Source organism: Nicotiana sylvestris, chromosome 3 (assembly GCF_000393655.2).
Source record: "Nicotiana sylvestris chromosome 3, ASM39365v2, whole genome shotgun sequence".
Taxonomy (NCBI): domain Eukaryota; kingdom Viridiplantae; phylum Streptophyta; class Magnoliopsida; order Solanales; family Solanaceae; genus Nicotiana; species Nicotiana sylvestris.
In genome coordinates this window covers 93024292-93044336 of record NC_091059.1, presented here as the reverse complement: position 1 = coordinate 93044336, position 20045 = coordinate 93024292, and the positions used below count along the sequence as shown (strand labels likewise).

The window sequence follows — 20045 nt, the reverse complement described above, 5'->3', positions numbered from 1 at the left end:
CATCCTTTAAAAGACTCGATATTACTGTAAAGAACTAGATGGTAAAACATGACATAAAAAGAAAAACAGACTCAAAACATAAAAAAATAAAAAAATCTCCTTAAGCAACTCCTGGATGAGCGATCTTGGCCGGATGGTCCTAAGGCATCTGTCATGCCTAAACTCCGGTAAGTAGATCCACACCTGTATGAGAAAATTAGACCAAATAAAGTTAAAGACCTAGAACATTATGTGAGATAATAACACTTCCTGTTGGACACATGCAAGACATGATTGAAGCTATTTCGGCAAAACGGCCTGCGTGGCCCAAAAGTGGCTAGACATGTAAGATTTGGCTAAGACCACGCGAAGCCAAGAACCTAAGACTCACTGGGAAGACCGGACCCTATGTGGGTTGCATAAGTATCACGCCCCAAAAGACGAGAATCAGGTATGCGTAATTCGGGAAGATTGGATACGGACGATAATTAAAAAAATAATTAATTTAGAGAAAACATATTTTTTATCCTCTTTTTTTTTTTAAAAAAATGATGGGAAAATGCAAAATATTTTTGGATTTTTCATTTTCATTTTTTTTGTCTTTTTCTTAAAAAAAAATGTGAACGAAAAACATAATTGGGTCCCTACTTGCTTCATTTTTATACTTCACCCCCTTTTCTTTCTCATTTACCCTCAACAATCATTGGTCTGCCAAATGATCCTTTTTACCCTTGAAGATTGCAACATGTAGCATATATGATGCATCAGGATGGTCTTTTATTTTTTGGGTACACTTGTCCTAGACGGACTAAACCTCTGTGTTGAGTCCCCAAAGTCACATACACATGATGCAAACAACGTTCCTACTAGGGATTCGACATGACGTTATGTCATTCTAGGTTCAAACCTGGGAGTGTGTTCTAGACATGGCTAACCCGAGCAGAGGTGGGGGCAACATACCGAGAGCACGAAAGTCTACCCGGCCTAGTTACTGACCTAACCTCGTTCTATTTAGTATGACTTCTAACAAAAAAGTGGGCCACGCGTAAGAAGACTCAGAAGGGAGGTGTAAGAAGATAATTTAATACAATTCAAATAATATCAAAGTAGTAAATAAGCGGCTATTAGCACATTAGGTCCACAAATACAGTAATATCAACAAACAATAAAGCCAAGCATACATCATATTAACAAGCTCGAATTCTCAACCCTGAACCAAAAGTTCTGGGTTCTTGTCCCCAGCAGAGCCGCCAGAGCTATCACACCTCCTTTTTCTACCCCGAAAGGGGTATAAGGGAGTTTTTTCAATTAAAGTGACAATCAAAACGGGATTATTTATCAAATTCAGAGTTGCCACTTGAGATAATTTATGGTGTCCCAAGTCACCGGTTTAAAATCCCAAATCGAGGAAGTTTGACTCTGTTATACAGTCTACGAAACATAGAAATTGGGGAAAGAAATTCTGTTAACCCGGAAGAAGGTGTTAGGCATTCCCGGGTTCCGTGGTTTTAGCACGGTCGCTTTGATCATAATTGGCTTAATCAAATTGTCTAATCACTTATTTTAAACCTATGTGCATCCACCCTTTAGTCGCTTTTAATTTGAAACAAATCACGAGTACGTGTATTCATTTCGTTTGACGCGTCAAAAATCATATCACGCGTACGTGTCCACAATTAATCACGCTTTATTAATATTAAGAAAGTTTGGCCGAAGTTGTGCGAACGCATACCTCGATTTATTTCTAGAAATCATAATCATGTCACGTGAACGTGTACACAATCACGATGATAGATTAAGTCGCGCCTAAAGCATTCTATTATTTTGTGGAGTATTAATCGTTGATAGATTCGTTTGAATCATGTATTTCTATCATTAAACTCAAATCAACCTCACTTCCTATTACTATAACAAGCTATAATTTTCAAGGCAACTTCTTTACCACAGTATAATTTTAATAATTTAATCTAATCAACTATACTAACAGATTACAGTTGCCAAATACATATCCTTACGTTGCTTACTCATTACCTTCACGTTTCAATCAACAAACAAAAGAAAAGCATTACGTAATAGCTATGATCAGTTTGCCTTAAGAAATCCAAATCCCTTTTTAAAAAAAAAAACCACAACCCCACTGCTCAGTCATTCTCATTCTCTTAACAAAACAATCACCAAGAAAAAAAAGTCATTAATTACACCAAGGTGCTGAATAAAACATATTTGGATGAGCATAATATTTTCAATAACAGACATTAATAATCAAGCAGAACACTCAAACATTACTCGGCAAAGCAATATCAACCAAAAAAAGCATGCGTAAAGCTTAAAAAAGAGTAGATAAATAGTGGAGAGATAAGAATGAACCTCAAATAAACAAACAACTGCCTTCAAAATTATTAACAAAAGTTGAACAATGAGTATCAAACAAATCTAGAAACGATGAAAGACCATCAACCAGACCTTCGAAGTGCGAGCGGAACCAACGAGCGGAGACCTCAAACGACAACTTCAAAATGACCTCGATCTCCAGAAAACACAACTAATTACGGGGGCTATTTTGTGACAGATTGGAGGCTGATTTTCGGTAGAGTCTCGGCGGGTCTTCAACTGAGTTTAATGGAGTCCGCTGGAAAAATGGCAAATCCGGCCACACCCGCCTAAATCCAATCAAACAAAACAATGTACTTTTTATAACTCATATTGTTTGTAACAACACGTGAATGAAGAAACAAATGTATAGAAAAAGAAACGTCTGCCGTTTTGAATGGTGGTCGCCGGAAAAAGGTATTGATCGCCAGAACTCAAACCCAAACAGATCGGTGTTCAAAACTTCACTGTCAGATCTGAAGTTTCCAGCCAAACTCCGGCGAGAAGCGTTGATTTCTCCAACCAGTGGAGTTCGTCGAAGAGAAGAGACCATGGAAGTCACCGTGGTTGCGTAGCCATCGCCGGTGACCAACTCCTACGGACAACAGTGACGCTGAAAATCAACCGAGAGAGAGAGGGATAAGGGGTGAGCGTTGGAAATGGTGTTCTTTTCCTCTAGGATTGTTCAGTGCCAAGAAGAAGAAGCGGCTGAAGCTTTTTGGTGTCTCCAGCAATTTTTTTTTTTTGTGTTTCATCTCCTGAAGAAGAAGCAACGATGGTGGGGTCTCCTTTTAGGTCTTAGGGTCTATTTTTTTTTTATAATGTATTCCCCCCCCCCAAGATTAAAAACGGCCCCCCCCCTCTTTTTTAGGTCTAGGGTTATTTTTATTTTGTTAAGAGAAAGTCTAAAAGGGTCTCTAGGGTTAATTTAATGGGTATTGGGTATTGGGCTTGAGCTAAGTCTGAATTAGGTCCTAAAATTGGGCTCTAAGACTCTTAAAATTGTGGTTCAACACATTAGTTAACTCTCTTTACTAAAAGATAAATATACTACATAATACAAAGACTAATTCTAATTAATTAAACTAAATTATATTAATACATGAAACTATTTTTTTTTGTATTTTCAAGATTATATAAAGATAAAAATAAGGTACTATTTTTTTTTTAATTTTATGAAAGGTACATAAACAAAAAGTAACAAGATAAAATATCAATTACCTAAATAAAGAAAATATTTTTTTTGTAATTTTCATTTTCGTGACAAATAAAGTAAAAGAGTCAAAACTAATTGAAATAGCGATTCTAGGCTTAAACTAAATATTTAAATACTAAAATATGTAAAATCTTGGGAAGGTCAAAAATTACATGTCTACAATCGAGGCAGCCAACATTCAGGCACATGAGATTTCAACTGCTGCGGAAGTCAAATTGTCATGCGCTGTCGACCATGCCAGACGACAATCCCGGAAAGAGACTCCTGAGGAAGTGCATGCTCATGGCTTTGACCTCTCAACTGATATTGAAAAGGCAAAAGCTTTGGAGGATGAGGTTTCCGCTCTACTCTCCGATGACGAAGACTCTACTAGTAATTCCCAGAGCGGAGGAGATGAGGATGAAGCCTCCGAGGAGGAGGTTCTTGAAGATGTGGCTCCCGAAGATGCAGCTCCTAAAGTAGATTAGGCCCTATATGGGCATTGTAAATATTTTTCATGTATATAAAGAATTCCTTTCCTTTCCGCTCCGTCTCCGATTTGCTGTGAAGTTTGCTTCATTTTCATTTCGTGAAGAATTAGTTTTTGATGTCATAACTTAAATAATCGAGCGAGCACCGCTCATACTCTGAGTAAAACAAATCCTTAGGTTTTTTAGTAATCTATGGGCTATCTTATAATATAATACTTCTTAAGGTTTTTTGGTGAATCCTCGAGCTATGCTTAAGTCAATTTTGTGCGAGCTCGGGATGGTGGGATCCTTAGGTCCGAATTGAGTGAGAACAAAGTCTCAAAATCTGAATGCTTTGACCCTTAGGTTCTTTTAGGCTGGGCCAATATGGCCTTTACGAGATGGCTATTATTTTCCTTTTTTGGCTTAAAAGACTGAGGAAAAATTTCTTTATGTTTATGCCTTGGCATGCATCTTTTACCCATTGGGTTTTTTGAGGGTTTAGTGTTGATCGGAATCCTTTTATTTTTGGTGCCTTAGCACAAGTTTGTATATGAATAATTCGATACCTCTTAAGGTTTTTCGAGGGATGATTTTAGCGAAGCCATTTTATTATTTTGCCGAGGGTAGCCTTTATTAACCGGTTTTCATAGAAGTCGAAGGCCTATTTTTATTGCGAGATTCGGACGTCTCCGAGCCGTGTTATTTTGGCCGTAACTTTTATTTTGGCCGTAGCCTTTAATATGGCTGCAGCCTTCGGGTGTGTCTCTTTAACTTATTTCCCGATTACATTTCGACTTGTTCGAAATGTTAGTCCCCGAGTATGATAGCCTTGGCCTTTACATCGAGGATGCCTCTTTGAGGTCTTACGAAGTCGAGTTTAGACAACTCGAATGTGTTGACTGTCGATGAAAGTCCCCAAGTATTTGAGGTGAATTTACGTTTTGGCCCTTGAGCTGTTTCTCACATATAGAAAATTTCTTTGAGACACAAAGTGCTTGATATAGAATGAATGCTTCTTTGAATAATTCATACATGCATACATGATTTTCCATCGGGGCTCGACTATTCTATATGGACACGGTTCATCTGACCATTTGGACCATTGCAAAGTTTTCCTATCGGGGCCCTCTTTGGCATGAAGTATTTTTCTCGAAAATATAACCTCCGAGGGTGATGCCCCCAGTATTCGAGGTTGATTGAAAAGAAGCCTTGGATACTATTGAATTCTCCTTAGGTAGGACATAGTTGTTGCCTTGTTACCCATTTGGGATAAAACCCAATCTAAAGGAAAAAGAGTGCAACACGTGTTTTAAAACCTAAGGTCTTCGTGTAGAGGGGTGCCCTCAATGTCTTCGATCGAACATCTGCAATAAGTTAGTCTTAAATACAAATTGGAAAAAGGAGAAGGTCATACCTCAGCAATAATATCGTTTGAGCAGTGATACATTCCAATTGTTTGGCAATTGTTCGACTTCCATCTTGCCAAGTTTGTAAGATCCTTTTCCGATGAGTCGATATGGTCCTTCCTAATTCGGGCCTAGTTTCCCTTCATCCGGGTCTCAAGTATTGAGGGTGACTTTCCTTAGAACAAAGTCCCCGATTCCGAAGTGTCGAAGGTTGTTTCTTCTATTATAGTATCTCTCGATTCCTTGCTTCTGTGCAGCCATCTGAATAAGTGCAGCTTCTCGTTTTTCATCTAATAGCTCAAGGCTAGTATTCATAACCTCGTGGTTTGAATTCTCCGATGCATGTCGAAATCTAGCGCTGGGTTCTCCGACCTCGATTGGAGTTAAGGCCTCGAAGCCATATACTAAAGATAATGGAGTTGACCCCTTGCTAGACTTCGATGTCGTTCAATATCCCCAAAGAACCTTGGGTAGAACTTCTCTCCATTTCCCTTTAGCGTCGTTCAACCTTTTCTTTAAGTTTTGAATGATAGTCTTGTTTGTTGATTTGGCCTGTCCATTTCCGCTCGGGTGATACGGCGTTGATAAGATCCTTTTTATTATGTGTGCTTCGAGGAACTCCGTTGCTTTATTGCCGATGAATTGCTTCCCGTTGTCGCATACGATTTCGGCAGGTATCCCAAATCGACACACGATGTGGTCCTAGATGAAGTCTATAACTTCTTTTTCTTCGACCTTCTTGAAGGCCTGTGCTTCCACCCATTTAGAAAAGTAGTCAGTCATAAGCAAAATGAATTTAGCTTTACATAGGGCCATTGGTAGAGGGCCAACGATGTTCATTCCCCATTTCATGAAAGGCCACTAGAACAGGACTGAATGAAGGTTCTCTCCGGGCTGATGAATCATCGGTGCAAACCTTTGACATTTATCACATTTCTTAACAAACTCCTTAGTGTCTTTTCCCATGCTATCCCAGTAATATCCTGCTATCACAATTTTGCGAATCAAATACTCGGCGACGGAGTGGTTTCCATAAATGCCTTCATATATCTCTCATAAAACATAATCGGTGTCCCCCGGCCCTTAACATACCGCCAATAGTCCATCAAACATCCTTCTGTATAATGTTCCATCTTCATCCAATATGAACCGAGCAGGCTTGGTTCGTAAAGCCCTTGATTCTTTATGGTCTGATGGGAGCATCCCATTTTTAAAATATTCAGCATACTTATTCCTCCAATCCCAAGTCAAACTTGTAGAATTTATTTCGACATGACCCTCCTCGACTACAGATCTCGATAATTGGATGACAGTCCCTGGGATAATATCATCTTCCTCGACTGATAACCCCAAGTTTGCAAGTGCATCGGCCTCACTATTTTGTTCTTGAGGTACATGGTCTAGAATCCACTCCTCAAAGTGGTGCAAGGTTGCCTGTAGCTTGTCCAAATATCTTTGCATCATATCCTCTTGAACTTTGAAGCTTTTGTTACTTGGTTCACCACCAACAGAGAATCACACTAGCTTCAACGACTTCTGCCACCAAGCTTTTAGCTAGCTCGAGACCTGCAATCATGGCCTAATACTCGGCCTCATTATTAGTCAACCTAGAAGTTTTGATAGATTGTCTAATAGTGTTACCTGTAGGTGGCTTCAAAATGATGCCAAGCCCGGACCCTTTCACATTCGAGGCACCGTCCGTGAAGAGGGTCCATACCCCTGATAATGTACCCAATTTTAGTAGAAGTTCTTTCTCCACTTCGGGTACGAGGGTTGGCATAAAATCGACCACGAAGTCAGCTAAGATTTGGGACTTGATAGCCATTCGGGGTTGATATTCAATTTCATACCCGCCAAGTTCGACGGCCCATTGGCCAATCAGCCTGATAACTCGGGCTTATGCAAAATAGTTCGAAGAGGATAAATGATTAACATGCATATTGGGTGACACTAGAAATATGACTTTAACTTTCTAGTTGCGTTTATTAATGCAAGTGCCAATTTCTCTAAGTGTGGATACCTAGTTTCAGCATCCCCTAAGGTTCGACTTACGTAATAAATAGGAAACTGTGTACCTTGCGATTCTCGAACTAGTACACCACTTACCGCTATTTCAGACACAACCAAGTATAAGTACAACTTCTCTTCTGTTTTTAGAGTATGGAGCAGAGGCGGGCTCGATAAGTATCGCTTAAATTCCTCTAGTGCTTGCTGACATTCCGGGGTCCATGCGAAATCATTTTTCTTTTTGAGTAAGGAAAAGAACATGTGGCTCCAAATTGACGACCTCAAAATGAATCGCCCAAGGTAGATATCCGCCCGGTTAGCCTTTGCACGACTTTTACACTGTCTACGATGGCGATATCCTCGATGGCCTTAATCTTATCTGGGTTGATTTTGATTCGCCAATTTGATGCCATGAAGCTGAGAAATTTGCCCGAACTGACCTCGAAGGCAATTTTTCGGGGTTAAGTTTCATGTTGTAATTCCTCAAGATTTTGAACGTTTCCTGCAAATGAGTCAAATGGTCCTCTACATGCAGGGACTTAACTAGCATGTCATCAATATAAACTTCCATTGACTTACCTAATTGTTCTTCGAACATCTTATTTACTAAGCATTGGTAAGTATCTCCTGCATTATTTAGCCCAAAAGGCATTACATTTTAACAGTATGTTCCATACTTGGTGATAAACGAGGTCGTCTTCCGGGTTCATCTGAATATTATTGTACTCGGAGTAGGCATTGAGAAAGGTAAGGATCTCGTGGCCAGATGTGGCATCGATCATGCGATCGATGTTAGGCAGTGGAAAAGAGTCTTTAGGTCATGCCATGTTTAAATCCTTGTAATCTACCCACATTCTAAGTTTGTTCCCATTTTTAGGGACTACAACTACATTGGCTAACCATTCGGGGTATTTTACCTCCCGAATGGACCCTATTTTAAGAAGTTTAGTTACCTTATCCTTCATGAATGCATGCTTCACCTCGTATTGGGGCCTTCTCTTTTGCTTCACCGTTTTGAATATGGGGTCAAGGCTTAGCTAGTGAGTTGTTATTTCCGGTGGGATCCCTATCATGTCTCAATGGGACCAAGCAAAACAATCCATATTATCGATAAGAAACTAAATGAGTTTTTTCCTGAGTTCGGGCGTTAACCCCGTTCCCAGGTGTACCTTTCGCTCGGGCATGTACTCGATTAGTATCACCTGTTCCAACTCCTTGACCGTTGACTCAGTTGCGTCTGATTCTTCGGGAACAATGAAAGTTTGAGGAGCAAGGAAATACTCTTCTTCTTCTTCTTCGATTACCTGTTTCTCTGATTCGGTCAAGGCTGGGGAAAGTGATTGCTATTTGTCCATCTGCTTATCTTCGCCCGATTTTTCTGAGGTCGAAAGTGCTGATATCCGCGTCACCTCATCGACTACAAACATTTCCTTTGTAGCGTGTTGTTCCCCGTAAGCTATTTTCACACCATCCAATGTCGGGAATTTCATCATTTGATGAAGGGTCGACGGTACTGCCCTCATGTTGTGGATCCATGGCTTCCCCAGTAGTTCATTATATCTCATGTCACCTTCGATGATATGGAATTTTGTATCTTGGATGGTCCCGGCCACGTTCACTGATAGGATTATCTCCCCCTTCATTGTTTCACTTGCCATGTTAAAGCCGTTTAGGACTCGAGATGCAGTCACGATTTGGTCCTGTAGGCTGAGCTGCTCTACGACCCTTGATCTAATTATGTTTGCTGAGCTACCTCGATCCACTAGAACATGTTTAACTTGAATTTTATTTAACAAAATTGAAATTACCAGGGCGTCATTGTGCGGCCGAGAAATGCCCTCCGCTTCTTCGTCATTAAACGATAGGATGCCTTCGAGCACATAGCCCCAAGTCCGCTTCTCTCTGGTGATCGACACCTTGGTTCATTTGAATATAGGCCCTTGTGGAACATCGACCCCACCAATGATTATATGAATTACATATTGCGGTTCTTCCTGCTCATTCTTTCTGTTGGCGCCTCTTTCTCTGAAGTGATTCTTAGCTCGATCATTGAGAAACTCTCAGGTGGCCCTAGTTGAACAATCGAGCTACCTCCTACCTCAACTGTCTGCATTCTTCGGTCCTATGGCCATGCATGCCATGATATTTACACATCAAGTTTGGATTTCTTTGAGAAGGATCGGTATGTATAGGTCTGGGCCACCTGGTGTCTTTGATCCTTCCCGATAGCTGATACGCTCCCCGATGCATCGACACTGAAATTATACTCCGATAATCGAGCTGCTTCTGCGGGATCAGTAGCTTTATCAAAATCATTCTTACTCATAAGTCCCCGAGAGCTCTGCCCTCGATCATTTCTTTTATCGTTCCGAGGAGGATTGCGTCCCGAACTATTATTTCTTCGATCTGTGACATATGGCTGATACTGTTTCCTGTTCGACTTTGGCTCCCTGTTGGTGTCTCTCGGGGCTTTATCTGCCAATCTATTTGGATGAACTAAGCCCGAGGGGGATCCCAGCTGGTCTTCCTCGATCTTGATCTTTGATTGGTAACGATTATGCAGATCTGTCCAAGTTACAGCTGGATACTCGATCAAATTTTGCTTTAACTGCTGCGACGTGATCGAACTTTTGTAGTTCAACACCTGGGTAAAGGCTTGAACGGCCCAATCATCTATGATCGGTGGTAATTCCATTTGCTCCATTTGAAATCGGGATACAAATTCCCTTAGCATTTCATCACCCCCTCTGTGTTATCTTAAAAACATCTGATTTCCTCATTGCAACTTTATGGCCCCGTTGGTGCCTTTACGAAGGCATTTTCTAACATAGCAAATGAATTGATAGAATTTTGTGGCAAGCAGTGATGCTAATTCATTGCTCCCTTTGACAAAGTTTTCCCAAATTTTTTCAACAAAACTGACTCGATCTCATCATCATTTAAGTCATTTCCTTTAATCCCGCAAGTGTACGAGGTGATATGTTCATTAGGATCGCTCGTCCCATTGTACTTAGGTATATTTGGCATACGAAACTTCTTAGGAATGGGCTTCAGAGCCGCACTCTGAGGAAATGGCTTTTGTACGAACTTTTTGGCATCCAAACCTTTTAAGATCGAGGGTGCCCCTAGTATCTGATCAACACGAGAGTTGTAGGTTTTCACTTTCTTGTCATTATATTTGATTTTTTTTCTCTCCCAACTTGATTATTTTAATGAGCTCCTCAAGCATCTTCATAATTGTAGGACAGTCCCAGATCCATTACCGTTCGACATTTCTAGCACCGGCTCGGTACAGTGAGTGATTTCTGTTTCGACCACACTCAGAGTTTTATGTTGACTTTGATGCTGAGCAATAGCAACTTGCTGAGCTTGTAGCATCTCGAATATTACCTAGAGGCTAACTCCCCCGTCTCCTATACCCAGTGTTCCTTGGCCGCCATATCAGACTTCCCTGCGTACACTTTCTCCGGGGTCTGCGCCTAAGTCCACATTAAAAGCAATGTGCGAACTAACATCGACTGGTTCTACATTCGGCACTTCCCCAGGGTTAATAGGTGGCACATCAGCTTCTGGAGAAACTATATTATCATTTTCCCCATGAAATCCAAGACCATAATCGCCGTGTACGATTACGTTTTGTGAGTTTGACATGTTTTAACCCGAGAACAAAAATTCTTGACAAGAACAAGTGTGAAAGTAACGTATGTTATCAGAATTGGTACTGAAATAATCACTATTATCTTTAGCCACACGGTGGGCGCCAAACTGTTTACCCTAAAATCCGAGTAAAAATAAAATATGTTTGTGGGTTTAAAGATATGTGATTCAATCCAATACTAACTGGTAAACAAGGAATCAAGTGTATAAAGCAAATATTAAGGTCAATCAAACCAGTGTATAAGCTAGTCTCGACCTCGGGCTAAGGCGACCTTGAGGTAAATGAACAAGAACATTAAAATAATAATAAGATGATTCAGATGAATAATAAGCAAGAAAGTGATGTATGTATATTCTCTGTCAATGATTCATGCGTTACAAATGATTGGGGTCCCCTTTATATAGTAGGGGAATCCTAAATAAGGTACTATTCTAATTTTAGTAAGGAATCTTATTATACAGCTGTCTAACCGCCTAGTATAAATCCGTTCCGGAATTTACGCCGTTATCTTGGGGCCGCTGCGGGAATCTCGCTCTTTTTGTTATGAAACCATAATAGTATTATCTCGAGGTCGGTCATACTTGGCCTCGGTGTTCATCAAGCATTTCGATCTTCGAGTCTTGTACTCCGTGCTCGGGCTCGAGCCTGGTCCATTTCGAACTTGTTCTCGAAGTGATCCTCGAGAACACGAAATCGGTCATACCTGATTTCAACTGTATACATACGGGATTGCAAAGCTTTACTCCTCCTGTTTTGCTTATCCATTTCTTCTCCTTTTCAAATCTATTTTAAAAACTTTATCAGCTATTTGTAAATATTGTGCTTCTAGGTCTACATATTACTTTTTTCCTAGGGTTTCTTGCAACCCCTTCTATCCCCTCAAAAATTCATGTGAGTAGACTGAGAGTTTGACATCCTTTGGTCAATCTAGAATCAAAATTTCAAAGAACAAGCGTAAAATAGGGTGTGTTATGGAGATTCATATCAAATCACTACTATTATTCTTGTCCCACGGTGGGCGACAAACTGTTTACCCCTAAAATGAGTAACAATTAAATTTGTACGTGGTTTAAAGGATATGTGATTTAATTTAATATGAATGATTAAGAATAACATATAAATAAGTTATAGATAAAATAAATGATCAAAACAATCACAACGTGATGGTCAATTCTGATCTTAGATTGAACAATGACTTTGTCCTCGATTAGACCCTTGATACAAGCTCGGTCATGAATAAATAAGAAAAAAAATGAAGAACACTTTGAAAAATAGCTAGAAGTCAAAAATAAAATTTTATAGCTTTGATTTGCGTGTCACAATGTATCAGAATAAAGAAAATAGTTTGCTTTATATAGTAGGGAAATTTCAGTCGTAGAACAAGTCTAAATAAGGTAAAAATCTCCTTTTTCCGGTAAATATTGATCTATAGTTGATACTGAATAGGATTCGCACAATAATATTTGGTTGAGGGCAAATATTACGACCCCTTACTCGTCATGCGTAACTCTTCTCCACATTTCCCGAAGTCCAGAAGCTATACTTGGTCTGGGTCTGTTGTTTGTTCCTCCTAGTTTTGATACGATGGGTTCTTGGGCCTCGATTATAATCACGTTGTACTATGCTTCTCCCCTATTTCCACATCGGGGAATCAGGGCAAACTCTGTCCCCGATTTTATCCGTACACAGATAGTGCCCTTGTTTCCCGGAGAGTAGATTTATCGAAGCAATGAGAAGCGATTATTTAACCCTGGTTCCTTCTTTCATACGCTAGAACCAAGTTGATGGGTCAACGAAATGTCCCATCAGTCGCGTTGTTTTGACTTCTAACACATGTCAGCCGTCGGTTGATCGTCTCCGAATGCAAAACATCATGCATTGATTGCCCTTTCCCTATAAAAAGCTTCGATCTCTTTTTCACGTTTTTACTCTCTGATTCTAGGGCTCCTTAACTTACCCTCAAATTCTTCACTTATTTCTAACTCCTTCCAACCTTCATATATTGTTTTCCAGATCTTCATATTTTCATCTTCAAATCTTCATACTCCTTCCTCAAATCTTCAAATCTGACCTTCAAATCTTCATCTTTACCTTCAAATCTTCACATTTTCTTGAATTTGATGGTAAAAACGTCCAAATTTGTGCCTCAACAGGCTGCTCGTTCAACTTCGAACCCTGCCATAGATGCTGAGGTGTCCATTCTCGAGGTGGCCCCAGAACCTCTTTTGAAGAGCTTCTTCCACAGGGGATGCTCCATTGAGTACGATGATAAGTGGGGATTTTAGGTATTATTTGCTCCTTTTTACTTGTATTTTGGGCCAAAAATGCATGAAGGTATTTTCGAAAACTAACTTAATATGCTTGCTTGCAGGGATTATTCAAAATGAGCCAAATGAGCCATACTCAACTCATAAAGGAGTTAAAACTTGAACAAAAACCAAAATTGTGCCAACAGATGAGAAACGCAGACTGCGCCAAGATTGTGCGGCTGCGAAAGTATCAACATGACCACGAACACTATTTCGAGGCCCGCAAAATGAAGAATCAGAGAGATGGATTTTTGGGATATAACACGAACGCGGACCGCATCAGAAAAGTGCGGCCGCAAAAGTACATGCGCGGCCGTGATTGGAATTCTGCGGACCGCGGCTTCTGAGGTTCAGAGAGTTTACATTTCAAGCTAAAACAAGAAGTGCGGTCCGCGTTATAATTACGCGCCCATGAAAGTCTTCTACGTGACCGCGATGAAAATTATGCGGTCCGTGAAACCATGCTCAACCTAGATCTAAAAGTTAAAAACATGGACCATGATCAGAATTACGTGGCAGCGAAAGAAAGAGTACGACCACGGTCAGAATTATGCAGCCGCGAAACCTCCGCAGGGGTATTTTTTTGTCCGAAAATTTCAGCTTTGTATAAATAGACCTTTTTGTCATTTTTAGGTCAAATTATGTTTTAGTTGAGTACGTAAGACGACTGCTGATTCCGTTTTGGGCTATTTTGTACTAGAATTATCTCTCAACTTTGGATTTTCATCTTTTAATCTGGTATTATGAATTTTATCTTTATTTCATCTTTAATTTCTGTTATTTCCATGAGTAGCTAAACCCATAGCTAGGGTTGTAACCCAACCCTACTATGGGTATTTGATGGGTATTGAATTCTAGGGCTTGAATGTGTTTGGGTTAGTGATATTTAGCCTAGTTCTTGCTAGAACTATAGATTTAGTGGTTGCAAACACTGATTCATGCCTTTATGACATAGTCTCTACTTGAGAAAGAGGGACTAAGTCTAGGAAAGCTAGGCTAACAAGGAATTGGGGTGAACTCAAGAAATTGATAGCCCTAATTAAAGGGTTAAACCTAGATATAGTAATACCCGACTTGAGCTAACATCACTTGAATTGCATGAATACCTATTTGGACTTGAGAAAGCCAAATTGGGAAAAATCACTCAAACTACCGAGAGGTATAGAGTGAGTACCCGGGTGTGATAGCTATATTACGACCCCAATTAATCATACGATTGCCTTAGATCCTTGCTACCCGTTAGATATCCACTTAGGTGGAAGTCACTACCCTAGTCCCTTTAATCCCTCGAAAATCAATAACAAAAATATTGTACTTAATTTCAAATATTGCATGCAATAGAATAGAAGTAGAAGCAGAAATCAAACCAAATAGTTGTGGAAGTGTAATTAGATTAAAAACCAGCATCTAGCTTGGATATAAACCTAATTCCAATTATTAACTCCTTGTGGATTCGATCCAGACCTAGTTGGGTTAAAACTGCATCGACCATCCTCTCTATTCAATAGTAGTGTAGGCTTGGATCCGATCAATTTTTGGCCCCGTTGACGGGGAATTAGACGATTTTAGCTATATATCTGAGTATTTGTCTGTTTTATTTTTCTTTCCTTCCATTTTTCTAATTTATGTGTGAATTACTTTTAGGTACCAAATGGCTCTTAACAACGAAGCTTTCAGAAATTTGCCATTGGGAGAGGAGGTAGATGATGATCACGTGGATGAGATTCAACCTGAACCTCAAGTACAAAGGAGAGGCCGACCGCCTCATGATAATATCCCAAACCCTCCCCCACCTCATCCAAGGGCAGCACACCGGGTGTTGCCCAACGAAGGCTATGCAAGTGCAATAGTCCCATCCCGGATTAGGGCGGGAATCTTTCAAATAACCAATGTCATTCTTACACTATTGGAATAGAGGGGTTTCTTCACCGGAGCTCCACACTAAAATGCTTACAAGCATCTCAAAGGTTTTGTTGACACGTGTTGGGTGAGGAAGCAAACTAATGTCTCCGAGGACGCATTGAGGTTAAGGCTTTTCCCATTTTGTCTAAGGGGGGAAGGCTTTGGATTGGCTAGAAAGGTTACCCAATCATTCCATCACCACATGGAATGAGTTGGCCGAGAAGTTCATCGGGAAGTTCTTTTCTCCGGGACATATGGCAATGCTAAGAGATGAGATCCTTGCTTTTAAACAAGAGTCAAATGAACCGCTTCATGAGATTTGGGAAAGGTATCAGACAATGGTTAAAGAATGTCCGAATAATGATATGACCGAAGCCATGATCCAACAAACATTCTACCGTGGCATCAACAACACAAACCAATGTGTGGTTAACCAACTCACCGGGGGTAACTTCATGAACACATCATATGCTGAAGCGTGTGAAATACTTGATGAGATGACGGATACCTCCTTGGCGTGGCAAAGTAGAGCTAATGTGCCACAAGGTGATCCTAATATTATTCACTTACACAAGGAGCTTTATGACCACGGCCAAGCTATATCCGAGTTTTCTACTACCATGAACCAATTGGCCAAAGCTCAGTTACAAAAAGTTCAAGGGCCAAAACAAGTGAATGCCATGGAAGGGTTAAATATGATGATCAACAAGAGAAGGCAATGAGGTCAACGAGTTCAAAATAATCTGAACCAATTTGAGAAAAGTGGTAGTGGGTACAATCAAGATGATTCCTATGATAATCAAAGTGAAAAGGTTCAGTATGTCAACAATTATCAAGGTCAACGGGGTAATGCTTCGAATCAACAATAGTGGAGATCACAAGGAAATTGGGGAAATCAAGGTCAACAAGGAAATTGGAATAGCGGCAACAACAACAACCAAGGTAATTGGGGGAACAACAACAATCAAAATTGGGGTAATCAAGGAAATCAAGGCAATTGGGGTGGAAACAATAATAGTAATTGGGGAGGCAACAATAATCAAGGGGGTTGGAATAACAATAATCAAGGGAATTGGGGGTCGGGCTTTTAAAGGCCCCCGATGTATCAACAACCGAACAACCCGCCTCCATTTCCGTCACAAGGTCCTAGCTCTTCCAATAATGAGATGGGGTGGATTGAATCCATGTTCGAGCAAATGATGAAGAAAAATGCCGACTCAGATGCTCAATTGGCCTCCCACAACACTTCTATCCGCAACTTGGAAGTCCAACTTGGCAAAATTTCTCAAGCGTTGAATACTCGCCCTAAGGGGACACTACCAAGTGATACGATAGTAAATCTGAAGGGTGGGAACAATACGCGCCATGCTACGGCGGTGTCTACAAGTAGAGGTAGAGTTGCTAATACCTCTAATCCAAGAAAGATTGTGAGTGATGATATGTTGGTGCAAGATGATGATGAAACAAGCAATGATTTGCAAGTGAATGATGAGAATGTGAATGATGAAGTCAGGATAGATATTGATAACAACATGGAGTAGACACAAAATGATATGAACTCGTCTAGGGAACATGGGATAGACATACCGAAAATGGTAGTGCCCAAAGCCAAGGCTCCTTTGCCAAGGCCTCCTCCACCATATTCTCAAAGGCTCGCAAATAAAAATAATGAGAACCAATTCAAGAAATTCATTGATATGATGAAAAGTTTGTCCATAATTTTTCCCTTGGTTAAAGCTCTAGAATAATTGCCGGGATATGCCAAGTTCATGAAGGACTTGGTAACAAGGAAGAGATCAATAAACTCTGAAATGATCAAAATGACACATGAAGTGAGTGCTATAGTGCACTCCATGTCTCCAAAGTTAGAAAATCCCGGTGCCTTTACAATCCCATGCACTATTGGTAATGCCGATTTCGCCAAAGCTTCATATGATTTGGGGGAAAGCATTAACTTGATGCTATATTCTGTGTTCAAGACATTGGGGATTGAGCAACCAAGGCCCACATCCATGAGGTTGCAAATGGCGGATAGGACAATGAAGAGTCCATTGGGGATAACAGATTATGAGCTAGTTCGGGTTGACAAGATCATACTTCCCGCAGATTTTGTGATACTTGACTGTGAGGTTGACTACGAGGTGCCAATCATATTGGAGAGACCTTTCCTAGCTACAGGGAAGGCCTTAGTTTATGCTGAAGCAAGGGAGCTCACTTTCCGGGTGGGCGATGAAAAAGTTATGTTCCATGTTTGCAAGTCAATGAGGCAGCCTAATAGCAACGAAGTGTGTTCGTTTGTGGATCTTGTGACCAAAGTGATTGTTGAAGACGTGTGTGCTGTGATTAATGTAGAAGACCCATTGGAAGCTGTGTTGTTGAATCATGATGTGGATGAGAAGGAAGTCTTGGTGTAATATGTCAATGCATTGCATGGAATGGGTTCATATACATATGAGCCACAGAAACTTTCCTTGGATCTTGAGAACCGGAAGACTCCACCAACAAAGCCCTCAATCGAGGAGCCTCCCATATTGGAGTTGAAGCCTTTGCCTTCACACCTCAAGTATGAGTTCTTGGGCCTTTGTTCCACTTTACATGTTATTCTTTCCTCGTCCTTAACCAACGTGCAGGTAGATACCACCCTTGCGGTGCTCCAAAGGAGGAAGAAGGCAATAGATTGAACATTGACGGATATTCGGGGTATAAGCCCCGCCTTTTGCATGCACAAAATCATGTAGGAAGAGGATTTCAAACAATCCGTGGAACATCAAAGAAGGTTGAATGAGGCCATACAAGAGGTCGTCAAGAAAGAGGTCATCAAATGGTTGGATACTGGGGTTGTCTACCCCATTTCTGATAGTTCATGGACTTCACCGGTACAATGTGTCCCAAAGAAGGGGGCATGAGTGTAATTACAAATGACAACAATGAGTTGACCCCCACAAGAACTATCATTGGTTGGAGAGTATGCATGGATTATAGGAAGCTCAACAAAGTGACTCAGAAAGACCATTTTCGCTTCCATTTCTTGATCAAATGCTGGATAGGTTAGCGAGACATGCTTATTATTGCTTCTTGGATGGGTATTCCGGGTATAACTAGATTCTTATTGCATCTGAAGAACAAGAGAAGACAATCTTCACTTGTTTGTATGGAACATTTGCATTCTCAAGGATGCCATTTGGTTTATGTAATGCACCGGCTAATTTTCGGCGGTGTATGATGGCAATATTCACGGATATGGTGGAGGACTTCCTTGAGGTTTTCATGGATGATTTATCTGTTGTGGGGGGTTATTTTGATGAGTTTTTGGACAATCTTGACAAAGTCTTGGCACGTTGTGAAGAGACGAACTTGGTGCTTAATTGCGAGAAGTGTCACTTTATGGTTAAGGAGGGCATTATCCTCAGCCATAAGATCTCCAAGAATGGTATTGAAGTGGATAAAGCAAAAACTGAAGTGATATGAAAACTCCCTCCTCCTACTTCTGTCAAAGGAGTGAGGAGATTTCTAGGTCATGCAGGGTTTTACTATCGGTTCATCAAGGATTTCTCAAAGGTGGCGAACCCCTTGTGCAAGTTGTTGGAAAAAGATGAAAAATTTGTGTTTAATGATGATTGTATGAAAGCATTGAAGCTGCTCAAGTGTAGGTTAACTACAACTCCCATCATTACCGCACTAAATTAGAGCTTACCATTTGAGCTCATGTGTGATGCTAGCGATATGGAAGTAGGAGCGATATTGGGGCAAAGAATCAACAAGATATTCCATCCGGTCTGCTATGCTAGTAAGACCATGAACGATGCCCAAGTCAACTATACACTGACCAAGAAAGAACTCTTAGCCATTGTCTTTGCTATGGAAAAGTTCCGCCCGTACCTCATGGGTATCAAAGTGATTGTTCAAATAGATCACGCGGCGCTTCGTTATTTGATGACCAAAAAGGACTCAAAGGCTAGATTGATGAGGTCGGTACTTCTTTTACAAGAGTTTAATCTTGAAATCATAGACCAAAAAGGGAGTGAGAATCAAGTGGCGGGCCACTTGTCCCGTTTGGAAGAGGAGGGGAGGCCCTATGATGTCCTTGAGATTAATGATTCATTTTCGGATGAACAACTTCTTTCCATGTCTTTGACCGGGATGCCTTAGTTTGCCGATGTGGCTAAATATCTTGTGAGCGGAATTGCCCCGAATGAGTTCTCTTCAAACCAAAGAAAGAAACTAAAATGGGGCTGCTTGGATTATTATAGGGACGAGCCATATCTTTTCAAAATTTGCACGGATGGTGTTATCCGGAGATGTGTTCCAGAAGAAGAGCAATTGGGTATTCTTGAAGCTTGTCATTCTTCGCCCTGTGGTGGTCACCATGGTGGGGTGGGAACTGCTACAAAGGTCCTAAGCTGTGTATTCTATTGGCCTACCTTATACAAAGATGCTAGCGAGCTTGTTAAGCGGTGTGATGATTGCCAAAGAGCTAGTGGGATTTCCAAGAAGAATGAGATGCCTCTCACCACCATCCTTGAGATTGATATTTTTGATGTATGGGGCATCCACTTTATAGGTCCATTTGTGAGTTTGTATGGGAACGCCTATATTCTTGTTGCTATGGATTACGTTTCCAAATGGGTTGAAACTATTTCTTTACCCAACAGTGAAGCACAAAGTGTGGTGGATTTCTTGAAGAAAAACATATTCACAAGGTTTGGCACCCCAATGTCCATCATTAGTGATGAGGGTTCTCATTTT

General features: G+C 40.6%; 1 protein-coding gene across 1 annotated transcript; it reads left to right on the top strand.

Annotated features, from left to right (window-relative positions):
• Positions 1–17119: 17119 nt before the first annotated feature.
• LOC138887685 (uncharacterized) lies at positions 17120–17713 on the top strand. Its single transcript, XM_070169462.1, has one exon. The coding sequence runs from the start codon at positions 17120–17122 to the stop codon at positions 17711–17713; it is 594 nt and encodes a 197-aa protein (XP_070025563.1).
• Positions 17714–20045: the final 2332 nt, after the last annotated feature.